The following is a 13,454-nucleotide window of genomic DNA, read 5'->3' as shown; positions in this document are numbered from 1 at the left end:
TTATGTCAAATTTTTATTTCTTATCTAATTTATTAGATTACTTGTGTTTAACTGTTACTTGTCTAACTTCGGGTTGCGTGAACAATAACTAAACATTTAATGAACCAATAGGTAGCTAATGACTTCTTAAACATGATTTAGTGACCCATGATTGGTCTCTTAAATTTTATTGAACCATTAAATGAATACATTTTTCATGCAACCTGTCAAAATCATTGTAAATATACATACATATATAAATATATATATATACATTTATATTATATATTTAATATGTACGTATATGCATATAATATTAAATTAACATCATAGATATTTTATGAAAAACTTTTAATGATATTTGAAATTGCATTTTTGACATTTTACGTATTATTTTGAGATTTGAAATTGTATTAATTTTTTCACTCATTACAAAATTATTTTTTAAATGCATACCATTGGTTTTTGTAAAATTTAAAAAACTGGGAAAAAATGACTTGTTGCAATATGATGTATGATACGTCGTTTTGTTTTCAAAGTTATTTTAAAATATCAACCGCTGAAATATTTTTTTTAAATAGAGAAGCAAATAGTGATATACCTGTATAAATATTATATTATATGTAACATATTATGTATATAATCAAAATATTCAATTGTATTATCAAATACAATTTAGACTGTATATTTTATATTTTTAAAGCTAATAAGATGTTACTTGTTAGAACATTACTATTGTGTATTAAAATTAAGAAAATCATTTATTTATTAATTATTATTGACAAATTAATCGAAAACTGTGATTTTATGTTTCGTTTTAAAATTATTTTTCTTATGAAAGTCTTTTTGTATATTACTGTTTTATTATTATTAATTTTTCTTTTTTTGTTGCACGTTTAAATTTTTTAAGTTTATTTATTACTTTATTTTTAAAAAAAACTTGCCCCTTCTATGAATGAATGTTTTAATTATGATATTATGACTACACATATTTAATAGTTTTGCTTAATTTATTTTATTCTCATCATCTTTAACTGACGATACCTATTCTCTTACTCTTACCAAAATATTAACTATAGTTGTCTATATTAAAATAAGAATCGTTAAAAGTTATTGTTGAAGAAATAAGTTGTACAGTTTTATATTATTATATTTAAAAAGAAATGAATAATGATGGACAAAAACTCAATAATGTTCTGGATTTTTTTTATACTCAGTCCGCATCCATTTCACATAGTCCATAGTTGGAATACATCATAATATTATCATAGGCTTTACAAATATAATATGTACTGAATAAATCCAAATTAAAAAGTACATGCTAAAAAATATTTAAACTATGTGTATTTGAATAAATGAAGTGTACTGTTATTTTTTAATTATATATAATATGTTGTTTTAACACTATAAAACTAGTTTTGACAATATTGCTTCTGTGTATTGTGTATAAAAAATATTTCTTAATTTCTGTAATACCTACTTCCTATATATTCTTTCATTCAATAATTTGTTAAACAACAATGTTTATGTTTATAGTCGGTCTCACGAAAAAAAAAGGTACTGTTTTCCACATGAGCTCCATAACACTGTCAAATCCACTCCATCTATGTATATAAACAAGCATGTGTTTACTCACAAATCCACCGCTGCTCGTCATGAGCAGCTACTTCATGAGTACCAAGTAGTAGGGATGACGAGGTGATGTGAGGTGTATGGGAATGCGCAAGAATATACAAGATTTTGTAGACGCAATACCTTTCTCTCGTGAGAGAATATATTTAAGCTTACTGTAAATTGATTAGGCCCGATCGGTACTAATTTGAACTACAAACTTATTTTCAATACTTAAAGAATACGTAATTTTATTCATCTAATTGAAGAACACATAATTGCTTTATACATTTTTATTTTTAAACCATAACAGCAAGATCTTATTGAAAAGGAAAAATAAAATAAAAGTATATTATCAGCTAAAATGTTGGTGAAATATTAAATAGTTTACTTCTATGGTAAGAATAAAAAAAAATGTTATGAAGATTGACCAGTTAGTAAATTAATGAGTGCAGCCTTTTCTTTTTCCTTCTTTTTAGTTACCTCCAAACTTCTATTTTTCCACATACTCTTCCGCAGTTTTATTGGCCTACTGCCCACATATCGACCTAATAAATAAAAAAATTTATTACAGAAGTATTTAAAAATGTTCAGTAAAAAAAGGGAAAAAAGAAATACCATTGAGTTCTTTTGTAGCCCTAATAAAGTCTGCTGGGTCTTTGAATGATACAAATCCAAAACCTCGGGTTTTCATTGTTCGCCGATCACGTACTACACGCGCTTTTTGGAATGAAGGATATCGACTAAACGTTCGAGCTAATAATTCATCAGTGACATCATTTCCTAAATCTCCACAAAATAATCGAAAATCATCTGAAAACATAATTCAAATTTGGGTTACCTACTATAATATATATTATGTTTAACTAGTACCATACCAAAATTAAATACTTTTTTTTGAAAATGAATAAAATTTATTGCTACAGTCTATCAATATTTTAAACAAAATGCATACCTTCATCCCATTCAGATAGTGTTTGATCTTCCCATACCTGTCCTCCAGAAGTTCGTATAAACTTCTTATTTTTTTTTCCTTTGCTCTTGGCAGATTGATTTGGGATTGAGGCAGCACATTCAGCTGCGGCAACAGCATTACCTCCAGCCGACACAACAACTGTTTTAGATGTTGCTTTAACAGCCTCTGCCATTTCTTTACCAGGCAATATTGAGGGTTGTGACTTCTTAGATTCTTTTTTTAACGGATTGATACTTGTTGTCATTTTTAATATGTCTTCTGCTTTAATCATCAAATCATTTGAAGGAAGTTGAGGTGGTTCAGGTTTAGATGTATACAATTTAGGAGCACCACTAAAACATATAGTTAAGTTTTAAAAATATATGCATCTGTATATCATATTGATAGAAATTCAAATGTAAAAAGGATTTTACTATTGCTATTCTTTAGTGTTTTTTACTTTTTTTTTTTGTGCACTACTTTTATACATTTTTTAAAAATTGTTCCAATTGAAAATTAGTAGTTTATAGTTAGTACTAATTTAACATTTGGTCACTGGACGAGATTTAACTATGAGAGTGAATCATGAATTAAAACCAAAAATTTCACTATTAAACTCATCATTATTATAATATAAAATAAATAAATATTATAGTTTTTATAAGTTGAAAGTAGCAACACAATAATTATAATTTTCACTATGCCAACTGAAAATTTCTACCGGGGTAAAGTATTTCACTACTTTAGTTATATTATAGCGACGCTACGTTAATCCTACTCCCGACCACTGCTATTCTCCTTTAATTACAAACACAATAGTGTTGTATAATATTAATCATAATGTTTTTTTTTTTATAAATAATACTATTTAATCTTAAGTTGATAATATTGTAAACAAACATTTTATTTTACAGCCTAATGGCTATAATGCAATCAGACAAGGAATAAATAACAAATATGTATATTGTCAATACTCAATAGTACAGCATAAACTTCACTGATGGATATTTATTAAGTAAAGTATTATAAAGTAAATTTATAAAAATATTAAATAGCAATTAAGTATTTATAAAAGTTAATATTACTATTACAGTATTACCCTATTCTTTAGTTGCATACTTGCATGACATTAAGTTAAAACCGTTAACTAATGATTTATAGAAACTGAAAAGAAATAATCAATATATACCTGAGAATAACAGGACCAATTGTTTTGTCTACTTTAACATTAAATCTCCGTTGAGGTTGCTGTAATAGCATTTGGTTGTTAGAGAACGACGGTCGCATATTATTATATCCTTGAGAAGCAATAGTATTTTGTTGTCCCATCATTGAATAATTATCTAAACAAAATTTATAATATAAATATATTAGTATGTAGTTAAATAAGTTATTACTAATACAAATAACAAATGAAATAACAATAAATCAAATTAGGACAATCATTATTCATTTTATTATTTTGAGCTGTTTTGACTAGGGCCCAGAACTAGATGACTTGAAAGCATTTTAAAAATACACTTAAAATAACAGGGCATAGGCTACAAGTCTGAAATGTAGAAAAATAACATAATTAGTGATGTTTACAACTTTACAAGTGTTACATAATTGTATTTTAATTATGTTATCCAAATAGTTTAATACTATAAAGTACTCAATGACGGACTTCACTTGAAACCTTCTATACAGCAAACACGTCAGATAACTTCCCTTTTTTGCTCCTTTTTAATTCTTATTAATTTTGCATTATTTTAATTAGTACTATGTCAAATTTTTTTTATACAGTCAAACTTGGTGAACTCGACATCTTCATTACCTCAAACTTTTTCCCGGCCCCTAGAATTTCCTACTATTTTATCCTTGGATAATCCAAATTTTTTGACTTCTCTAATTTCAAGTCAACTAAATCAACTGTATAATAATTAATGATTTAAAATGCGTAAAATGCATTTTTACGGTGGACCCATGAAGAATAATATAGAGTATTTTATTTTATGAATTTTAGAAATTCTCAGGTTAGATACAATGAAACTATCAATAAGACAATACTGAAAATAATTGTATACCCTTTTACAATAATCAAAAAAAAATTTATTTATATAGTTTGTGTACACTACAAAACTATCAACATGAGACAACAATAAGAGAAGGCTAATGGTATTTATCTTAGCCTGGGACATTAAGAAAAATATTGGAAAATTTATAAAATCACCAAAATGTAAATATAACACCATTGTAGTTAGACATAGTAGTATAATCATACAATCATACTACTAATCCAATTACTATGCATTGTATTAAATTAAAAGATAAAAACAATGCAAATGTATCAGATTCCAGGCCCTAGATAAGAATATATTATATGAATCATAATTTTGATAAATATTTACAAGAGTTAAGCTGCTATCCTATGACTCTTATATTAATTATGTAATGAATAACTGAAAACTGCTATAAATTTTTTGAAAAATATTTTAACTTAAAATTATTTAAATGATTTAAAATCATTTAAATCATCATTATTTAAAAAAAAAAAGACAATCATTTAAAAACAATGATTATATATTTACATATGATATAGGACAAGTAATTTGTATAAGTAAATATTTCAATTAAAATACAAGTTGATGACTAGAGTCGAGCACCTTTGTTTCTAGTTGAATACAAAACTTACAAAACTTGATTTCTCTTCCTTATTACGTCACAGATATTTCCAGAATTGTCAATAGGTATTAATCGGAAATTGGAATAGGTTTTTCTATAACTTAATAATATATTTTAAAAGTAATTTTTTCAAAAATATTGTATCGAATATAAACTTTAAGGCAAGATGTTTATATATTATATTAATTTATAATTACCAGAATTACTGTATGATTGAGCACCAGGTGTTCCATCCATATAATTGGGTATCCCAATTTCTTCTTCAAACCTAAAACAAAGATTAGACCATGAAAAAAAAAATATATCTACAACATTGTAAAATGTTTTCAATTACTTGTTCATTTCGTCTTCCATCATACGAAGTTTGTCAAAAGCGTCAGCCATATTTGATGACAAAATTAGATATTTTAAATTTTAATACAAAAAGTAATCAGGTTGAAAAAGGACGGAGAGAAGTAACAAATAAATAATAGTGAAATATCTTTAATAAGTAAACACTAAACAAAATTTTATAGATTTGGGTAATGGGAATAGAATTATAGAAATGTATAGTGTTCAATTGTTGAATAAGCAAAAGTCAATAATTATTAATGGTGAATTATAGCATTGATGTTGTTTTATGGAGATAACGTGATAACGAGTGAATGAGTGATGTTATCATTGTTTTATTATTGTTATGATAATCTAAGACAGTCGTGGTTGAGATGGTCGAGACAAGGTATTTTTTCTGGCTACACTGATCGAACATTTTAGGTTACATCAAGGATTCAAATCAAAAAACAAAAAAAAAATTGATTACAAGCGCTTTTTGTGTGTAAGAGATAAACGAGTTACGTTTGGATTATTGACTTTTGTAACATACATATATGAAAATATAAAATTTATATTTCAGTTGTTGCGCACGGTTTCCTTTATTGTTTTTTTTTATAATTGCCCAAGTCAAATAGCACAATGAGCGAGTCAGAGCAGAGTAACAAGGTCAACGAATTTGCTGGCATAACTAATGTAGATTCAGAAAGAGCTAAATTTTATTTAGAATCGGCCGCCTGGAGTATGGATGTAAAGAGAAAATAACTTAAATTGTGCCTCGTGATGGTGCATTTAATATTTATTTTTTTATTATGTATTTTTAGGCTGCATTGGCGAGCTTTTATGACGAAGGTACTGATGATGAACCTCTGAGCGATAATGCTGGACAGTCTTCATCGAGGCCGGCAGCTGCTTCAAATAGGGATGTGCCAATGGCTAGCATATCGAATTATAAACCAGTACCAAAACCGAAAAAATGGCAACCACAATCTAGGTAATTAAACTTCATTCTTTTGAATATAATGTTAAACATATAACTAATTTAGGAATACTGTAACAAACTTCTATTCTTACCTTCGTTCATAAACAATGAATGGAACCACCTCTCAATATTTTGATGTACACATTAGTGACAAGTTGCCAATTATGTGTAAATATACTATGTATGAGCAAAAGGCTCGTCACATATTTTTCTTAAAGATATGATAAATATGAACATAATAACCCAGAATTAATGAACTTGAATTTATTGAATTGGTAAGCAGTTTAAATCTGTATGATAGATTATTGATAAAAAAATATGAATAATTGGTCAAGATAAATATAATTGCTAGCTCATGCTCAGAAGAGGTATAACTGGCCACTCATCGCTAACATGTACATCAATGACATTATGTGTAATCTATAGGCCATGGCTCTATCCATTGTATATTATGATCTAAGATTCTTTCACTACATGATCTTTATATGTTTTTAGAATTATGACGTTCAGTAGTTTGAAGAATGCTGAAGTTGAAGATAAAGACAGTGATGATGAAGAAGGTCAGAGGTTCTATGCTGGCGGATCAATCACGAGTGGTCAACAAGTAATTGGGCCTCCGCGCAACAATGCTGATGTTATCACTGATATGTTTCAAACGGCGCAGAAGTAAAAAAATGATCATACATAAGTTTGAGATTTTGCTATATATAAAAATTAACTATATAAATATTAAATCTAGGTATGCTAGTACTTCAGCACCAAGTGGTAGCAGTAGTTCTACGCATGACAGTGGTGCATCAAATTTCTTTGGTACAGGTTATAAATTAGGCCAAACTGAAAATGATACTGAAGGTTTGATGAATACAATTCGGTTGACTCACCTTTAAATTAATGTTTCATTATAAAAATTTTAATTTTAGTTATTCCATCTCATAATTCTACTACAAAACGTTCATCCAATCAAGAAGAAGTTGTCTTAAAAGTATGGAAAGAAGGATTCACTATCAATGATGGTGAATTGCACAGCATTGATCGGCCAGAAAATAGAGAATTCCTACTTCTAGTAGCTAGAGGGTTAGTAATTTAATGTTAAAAACATTTAACCCAAGCAATTTAGTGTCTCTTGTCTATTGTTTTGATATGTTTTTTCAGTTTCTGATGATACTAACACCCTCTGTTATCTTAACTACCTAATTTGAAAATTAGGGTGTTGAGGCAGTTTTTGATCATACTATTATAATCTATTACTATCAATGTTTGATTTCATACTTCATTAGTTTTAATATTTTGTACAAATAATTTATTCATTATTAATTGTTTTCTGTTATTTTAGAGAAGAGATTCCACCATTACTTTTGAAAGAGGCAAATGTATCTAGTGAAGATGAACTTCATGTTAGTGTTGAAGATCATAGATATGAAGAATATGTACCATCAAAACCAAAGAAAAAAATTTTTGGAGGATCAGGAAATTTGTTGGGAAGGTAATATTACAACTGTTATTTAATTAAATATGCGTCTTCACAAAAATGAATTTTTAGCCCTGCACCAGATGTTGTTGGTAATGAAGTTCCGAAAGAAGTCCAAACTTCAGATAGTGGCGTTGCCAATGAAGCTACTGCTCGAGCTGAAGTCCCTTTAACGCCTGACGCTCCTACCACTTCATTACAGATCAGATTAGTAGATGGTACAAGAATTGTAGCCACATTTAACCATAGTCATACTATTGGAGATATTCGCCGTTACATCATAGCGTATCCTTTTTAATTAAAATTATTTGAGAGGTATTAATCATTGATAAACAAAAAAAATTCACAGGTATATTGTATATTATAGTACATTTTTGTTGTGTCGATTTATAGTGTGTTATACTTAGGGATGAGATCTCAAAAACTCTGCGAAATTTAATTTTAAACATTCCAAAAAGTTTGGAACTCGTCCAATATACTGTACTATACTACTTTTAAAAATTACTTTACCATAATAATACAGTAAGTCTACTTGTTATATTTCATCATGATTATTGTGTATCTAAATTGTATATAATATGTATTTTTTATAAATTATTGGTTCAATGAATTGATGACCTATTAACAAAAATCCACCCCAATTTCAAAATAATAAATTAACTATATTAATGTTTTTTCTTAATTGCAAAAGAGACACAAAAGATATTAGATACTTAATTTGTAACTTTTAAAGGTACCTTTAATTTGGTATATGGCATACTAAACCATCCAACATCTATCTATTGAGCGAGAGTCATAGTTAGTGCTAAATCATGTTCACATATTCGAATATTAAACAGTTTACTTTTGTGGTACATAGTTGATAATTTACTATTATATTTTACTTTATATACATTTTTGAAAGTTTGAATACAATTTTAGTTCAATCCATCCCTAGTTTTTTACTATTCATTTTCATTAGTACTTATCATCAATATATTCAAATGTATATATTTTTTGCTTTTGCAGATAATATTGTGTTGTGGAAAAAGTTATTAAATAATTTCAAATTAAATCAAAAATATTTTATTAGAAATGAACTCTAATTTATTGAATATTTTTCTTAACTACTTTTTATATCAGCGCAAGATCTAGCTTTGCTTCTAGACCATTTAAATTGCAGTCATCATACCCTCCAAAAACATTAGACAATAATGATCAAACATTGTCAGAAGCTGGATTATTGAACACTGTGATCTTCCAACGCATTGGTTGAAGTATTTTAGTTTTACTTGGTTTTTTTTTTGTTTTATTAATTTATATATTTACATTATTTTATCATGTTTTTTGGAAGCTGAAATTTAAAAATAAGACAGCACATTACTTCATTTATTTAAAAATAGTAATATTTATTTGATTTTGTATAAAATATCCTTTAAAAAAATATATGCATATAATTCCTTTCAAATGTTACAGTCAAAATAAATTCATGAATAATTTTTATACAGATTAATCACATTGTTGTTGGTTGCTTGAGTGATGGAAAATTTTAATTGAGATTTCCACAACCTCAACAGTTTACTATTAACAAAATTTATTAAATACTTAGCCATACTTTTGTCATCTTTACCACTGTATTTTTCACATAGTTCTTCCAGCCTATGTATGGATCCAATTTTTACAGGTGATTGGTAATTCATTGTTTGATCATCAATAATAGTACTAATTGTCTCATTGGTCTTTTCACATATTGTTTTCTTCATGGCCATGGGCCAGGATTTTTTTAACTGCCGATTGTTACAACATTTCTTTATTTCAAATGTATAGCCCATGTCATTCTTTAAAGAATTAAGTTCATCCTTGTTTAACATCAAATACTGATCCCATGATAATAAAACACTATGTTTAGCTAACCCTTCTGTTCTTTGCTTACAATCTTTTTGTAAGATTGACCTTTCTAATTGTAGATCTGTCGTAGGAAATTGCCAAGAGAGTGTAGATAAACTTTTGTATATGTCTCTGTGACCAGCAATTGAACGTAAAAATTGAAGAACTTTATAGTGTATGCCAATATCGTATACTACAAAATGACGAACACCTAATAATGAGTGATATGCAATGAATTCCACAAGATATGTATCAGGAATGCCGGAATAATCTGGCGCAATGCATATAATCAGATCATCTTTGGTGGGAGATACTTTTTGAACATCAATCGGTATGAACAGTTTTAATGAATTTTCTCGTCCCAGCAAAACTCCATATGGCTCAGTGTTGACAGGAACGTCATCAGGTTTGCAGTGAACCTCATATTGATGAAAATTTGGATCGTGATTAGTAGTTCTTATGCTATAGGAAAGTTTTGCTGGCTTGGAAACAAACTGATCTGCCATTTTAAACCACACGCGACATTCATAACCAGAGAAAGCTGATTTTGGGCCCAAAATGAGCAAATTAACAGACTTTTGTTGAGCAGACCAGAAGGCAGAATATGCGTAGTATTGATCGCGTTTAATCCAAAAGACAGGTGGTTTCGCTAACAAATTGTCGTTTTCCAGATCCACAGAGAACTTATCCTCCAACAGAACACAGTTTGTCATGTTGTCGGCCGTGTAACCAAAAAAGTTTAGCACTTCCAAGACGTTCAAAAGCTGCATATATTCATACCTGTACAACAACAGTGAAAAGACACTGACAAATGACACCAACACTAACAGCAACTGTTGATATTTTCTCATCGTTTCACACGATCCCTTAGGTAATAACCTATTACCGATTTGTTTTCATCAAAATTGATTAGGTAATGCGAACGGCAATATAAATAAATAATAATGTTATAAGTTTTAAATTGTCATACTATCAACATGAAAAAATGATCAAAACTGGAAATAGATCTATTTTGAAAAACCTAAGAAAAAAATTACAACAATAATGTTTGTAATTGTCATTTACTTAATACTTCTTGTCTAGAGACAACTAATTACTAATTAGTAGTTAGTCGTTAATTATTATTAAAAAAAAACTATTGCAACTTTTCACATTTGTAAATTACTTAATTGTAACTTGTAACCCAGTTGTTATCGGCTTACCTTGTCAGTTGATAACAAACGACGCGAATACACGATCAGAATCATCAGATGGTACGACAGTACCTTTTTTAAATCGATCAGGTGGATTAATCAATCTTTTAATAAATCAATTCAATTTGATTATGATCGAAGATTGCCCCCCCCCTCCCCGTGGATCATTGCTGGGCATGCATTTGGAATCTGGAAATGTTGGTCAAAAAAACTATAGTACTATACTTCGAATTTGAATATTTGGTTTTTTTTCTCCTTTTAAAATATACATAATTTTTTTAGAATCGATTTTCTTCGTATCGATTCTTATCATTTCGATTTAATTTCAAGAATCGTTTATCAGTATATTCTATATCACTGACTGAGTGAGGAGTGACTGACCACTGACGTCTGACACAGTCGTCACAGTCACAAACCACAGTGTTGCAGTGACACTGACTTCGTATTCCGTCCATTATTTCTATTAATCTTATTATAATATTATGAAATGTTTAATAGAATTTAATTTATTAACTATAACTATGGCTACAAGCCTATAACAGATTCCGCGATGGCTGAATACTAATACAGTAATACATATTTATCTATGGGCTCTCACTATAGAACTAGTGACAAAATATTTTATTATGTATATGCATTGATGATCATCAAGTATTAACCAAAGTTGCTCGTTATTTTGTATGTAATAAGTCTTATCAACTACGCAGCCATGCAGGCACGTATTTAAGGTTGGGAGTGATACTTAATTATGAAAATGCTAAATGCATCATTTAAAATTTAAGTTCGCCACTGGTTATAAGTTCTCGTATAGGTAACACAGTATTCAGTTAATGAAATTCTTCAATGTGCTAAGGAATTTAATGTATAGTAACTATATAGTTCATTCAAATGCGAGAAAAATAAATAACTTGGTAATAGAATAGATAATTTTTATAGCCTTATTTATACTTAAGTTTTATTATACAGAGTGTTTCTGAAATTTCACTAGTATACCGCGTACTCAGTGAGATGGCCTAATGAAGATTTTTTTGAAATATTTTTTTTATATTCAAAATTTGTGTTTATTCAATTTATTTTTAGAACATCAAATGAAAAAATAAATACCCAAGTTGTATTTTTTGCAAAATTCTCATACGATTTGAGGTGTAACATAATTTTCGCGATTGTCGAGCGTTTTTCACGCTCGAACCGCCGACTACAAAAAAATGGTGCGGCACATCGATTTGTAGGAGAATACTACAAGATAAACAGTAGTGATAGTCATTTGTTGTTATTTAACATACCTACACGATTAATTAACACATTGTTTTACATTGTCAGCCAATAAAAATGATAAAATAATAATAAATATTTGGGTTAACAGAGTTTTAAATTATCCCACTTACTGACGTACATTTAAGTTACCTATGTATTTTAGATGTTCAGGTAATTTGTTTTGGTAACTTTTATCCGTAATGTCATAACTTATAAGATTAAAGAAACAAACTATTTCTGTTCCTGTTTATACTGAAATTCCAGTTTTTTGATATCGCTGTAACATAATTATTTTAACGACTCGATGTCTGGATAAGTGGGCCCGGATTAACACTACCGTAGGCTCTAGACCCATATGCTAATACGGTCCTGTAGTGGTGTTCAGTATTTAAATGATTAATGCCGGGTTGCATGAACAATCACTAAACATTTAACAAATCAATAATGAGCTAATGATCCCTTAAATATGGTTTAGTGGCCCATGATTGGTCCATTAAATTTTATTGGGCCGTTAAATTAATAATTTTTTCATGCAACCCGGCATTAGAAACCTAATGTTTGGGAGAGGTAGTGTTGAATCTACCTTTACCAATATCATTTGAAACACTTTTAGGTTTAGCCCTTAAATTTTTTTGTAAAATAAGTGTCAATTAAGTATCCAATATAAACCTGAGCTTTAGCTCCCCCCCTCAATCTCAAACACTATTTGCGCCCATGGCCACAGGTCATAGGAGGAATTTATATTCCTACGGCAGCAGGGATACATCGAATTTTTTCAATGTTATTGATAAATTGTAATATTTGGCATTTGAACTTATATTTTATTTTATAATATATTATTTGACTATTACAATATTTTATAATAAATTATTTGACTACATATTATGATATTTTAAAATGTTTGAGGCCAACGGTTATATTTTATAAAAACGTTTTCTACATTTTTAAATTTGGATATTTTGACGGATTAACACTGTGGTATAACGTACGTTATGTGGTTGCTGACCACGGTTTAAGATTTATACTTATACATCGTATATTATCTTAAACCATTGACCTATTATAATAGGTCAATGTCTTAAACCGCGTTGCTGACAATACATTATTGATATCAATCATGTGATTTAATTTCCCGCCATTTTGTGATACTCAAGCAAGAAATCAGTTATCATT

At 28.6% G+C, this 13,454-nt stretch overlaps 3 protein-coding genes across 4 annotated transcripts; 1 reads left to right on the top strand and 2 right to left on the bottom strand.

The window, feature by feature from the left end:
• Nucleotides 1-1,717: 1,717 nt before the first annotated feature.
• Nucleotides 1,718-5,777, bottom strand: LOC111037013 (RNA-binding protein 42-like). Of its 2 annotated transcripts, none has more exons than XM_022319360.1 (6): nt 5,544-5,777; nt 5,407-5,477; nt 3,735-3,888; nt 2,546-2,898; nt 2,209-2,403; nt 1,718-2,138 (listed from the first exon to the last, which is right to left on the bottom strand). In XM_022319360.1, exons 1-6 carry the CDS (start codon nt 5,591-5,593, stop codon nt 2,008-2,010), a joined length of 954 nt encoding a protein of 317 aa, XP_022175052.1. In that variant the 5' UTR covers nt 5,594-5,777; the 3' UTR covers nt 1,718-2,007. The 2 variants fall into 2 exon arrangements, with proteins under 2 accessions (XP_022175052.1, XP_022175053.1); XM_022319361.1 differs by lacking the exon at nt 5,544-5,777 and adding an exon at nt 5,220-5,309 and having other exon boundaries at nt 5,407-5,466.
• Nucleotides 5,778-6,000: 223 nt separating this feature from the next.
• LOC111037012 (NSFL1 cofactor p47) lies at nt 6,001-9,460 on the top strand. The gene is made up of 8 exons (XM_022319359.1): nt 6,001-6,268; nt 6,343-6,512; nt 6,996-7,166; nt 7,240-7,352; nt 7,421-7,574; nt 7,834-7,983; nt 8,041-8,253; nt 9,091-9,460. The coding sequence occupies exons 1-8, from the start codon at nt 6,161-6,163 to the stop codon at nt 9,221-9,223; spliced, it is 1,212 nt and encodes a 403-aa protein (XP_022175051.1). The 5' UTR covers nt 6,001-6,160; the 3' UTR covers nt 9,224-9,460.
• On the bottom strand, nt 9,194-11,053 carry LOC111037011. The gene has a single exon (XM_022319358.1). The coding sequence runs from the start codon at nt 10,683-10,685 to the stop codon at nt 9,435-9,437; it is 1,251 nt and encodes a 416-aa protein (XP_022175050.1). The 5' UTR covers nt 10,686-11,053; the 3' UTR covers nt 9,194-9,434.
• Nucleotides 11,054-13,454: the final 2,401 nt, after the last annotated feature.

The sequence above is a fragment of the Myzus persicae genome, unplaced genomic scaffold (genome assembly GCF_001856785.1).
Source record: "Myzus persicae strain clone G006 unplaced genomic scaffold, MPER_G0061.0, whole genome shotgun sequence".
Taxonomy (NCBI): Eukaryota; Metazoa; Arthropoda; class Insecta; order Hemiptera; family Aphididae; genus Myzus; species Myzus persicae.
Note: the sequence above shows the minus strand (reverse complement) of the source record. Positions and strands in the feature narration are given on the sequence as shown.

Bases quoted from the DNA above. Each gene is read 5' to 3' on its own strand.
- LOC111037013 (XM_022319360.1), bottom strand. From the start codon at position 5,593: ATGGCTGACGCTTTTGACAAACTTCGTATGATGGAAGACGAAATGAAC. The intron at 2,899-3,734 runs GTATATATTGAT...TATATGTTTTAG, and splicing joins ATTGGTCCTGTTATTCTCAG to TGGTGCTCCTAAATTGTATA. The intron at 2,404-2,545 runs GTATGCATTTTG...TTATGTTTTCAG, and splicing joins ACTATCTGAATGGGATGAAG to ATGATTTTCGATTATTTTGT.
- LOC111037012 (XM_022319359.1), top strand. From the start codon at position 6,161: ATGAGCGAGTCAGAGCAGAGTAACAAGGTCAACGAATTTGCTGGCATA. The intron at 7,353-7,420 runs GTTTGATGAATA...TTTTAATTTTAG, and splicing joins AACTGAAAATGATACTGAAG to TTATTCCATCTCATAATTCT. The intron at 7,984-8,040 runs GTAATATTACAA...ATGAATTTTTAG, and splicing joins TCAGGAAATTTGTTGGGAAG to CCCTGCACCAGATGTTGTTG.
- LOC111037011 (XM_022319358.1), bottom strand. From the start codon at position 10,685: ATGAGAAAATATCAACAGTTGCTGTTAGTGTTGGTGTCATTTGTCAGT.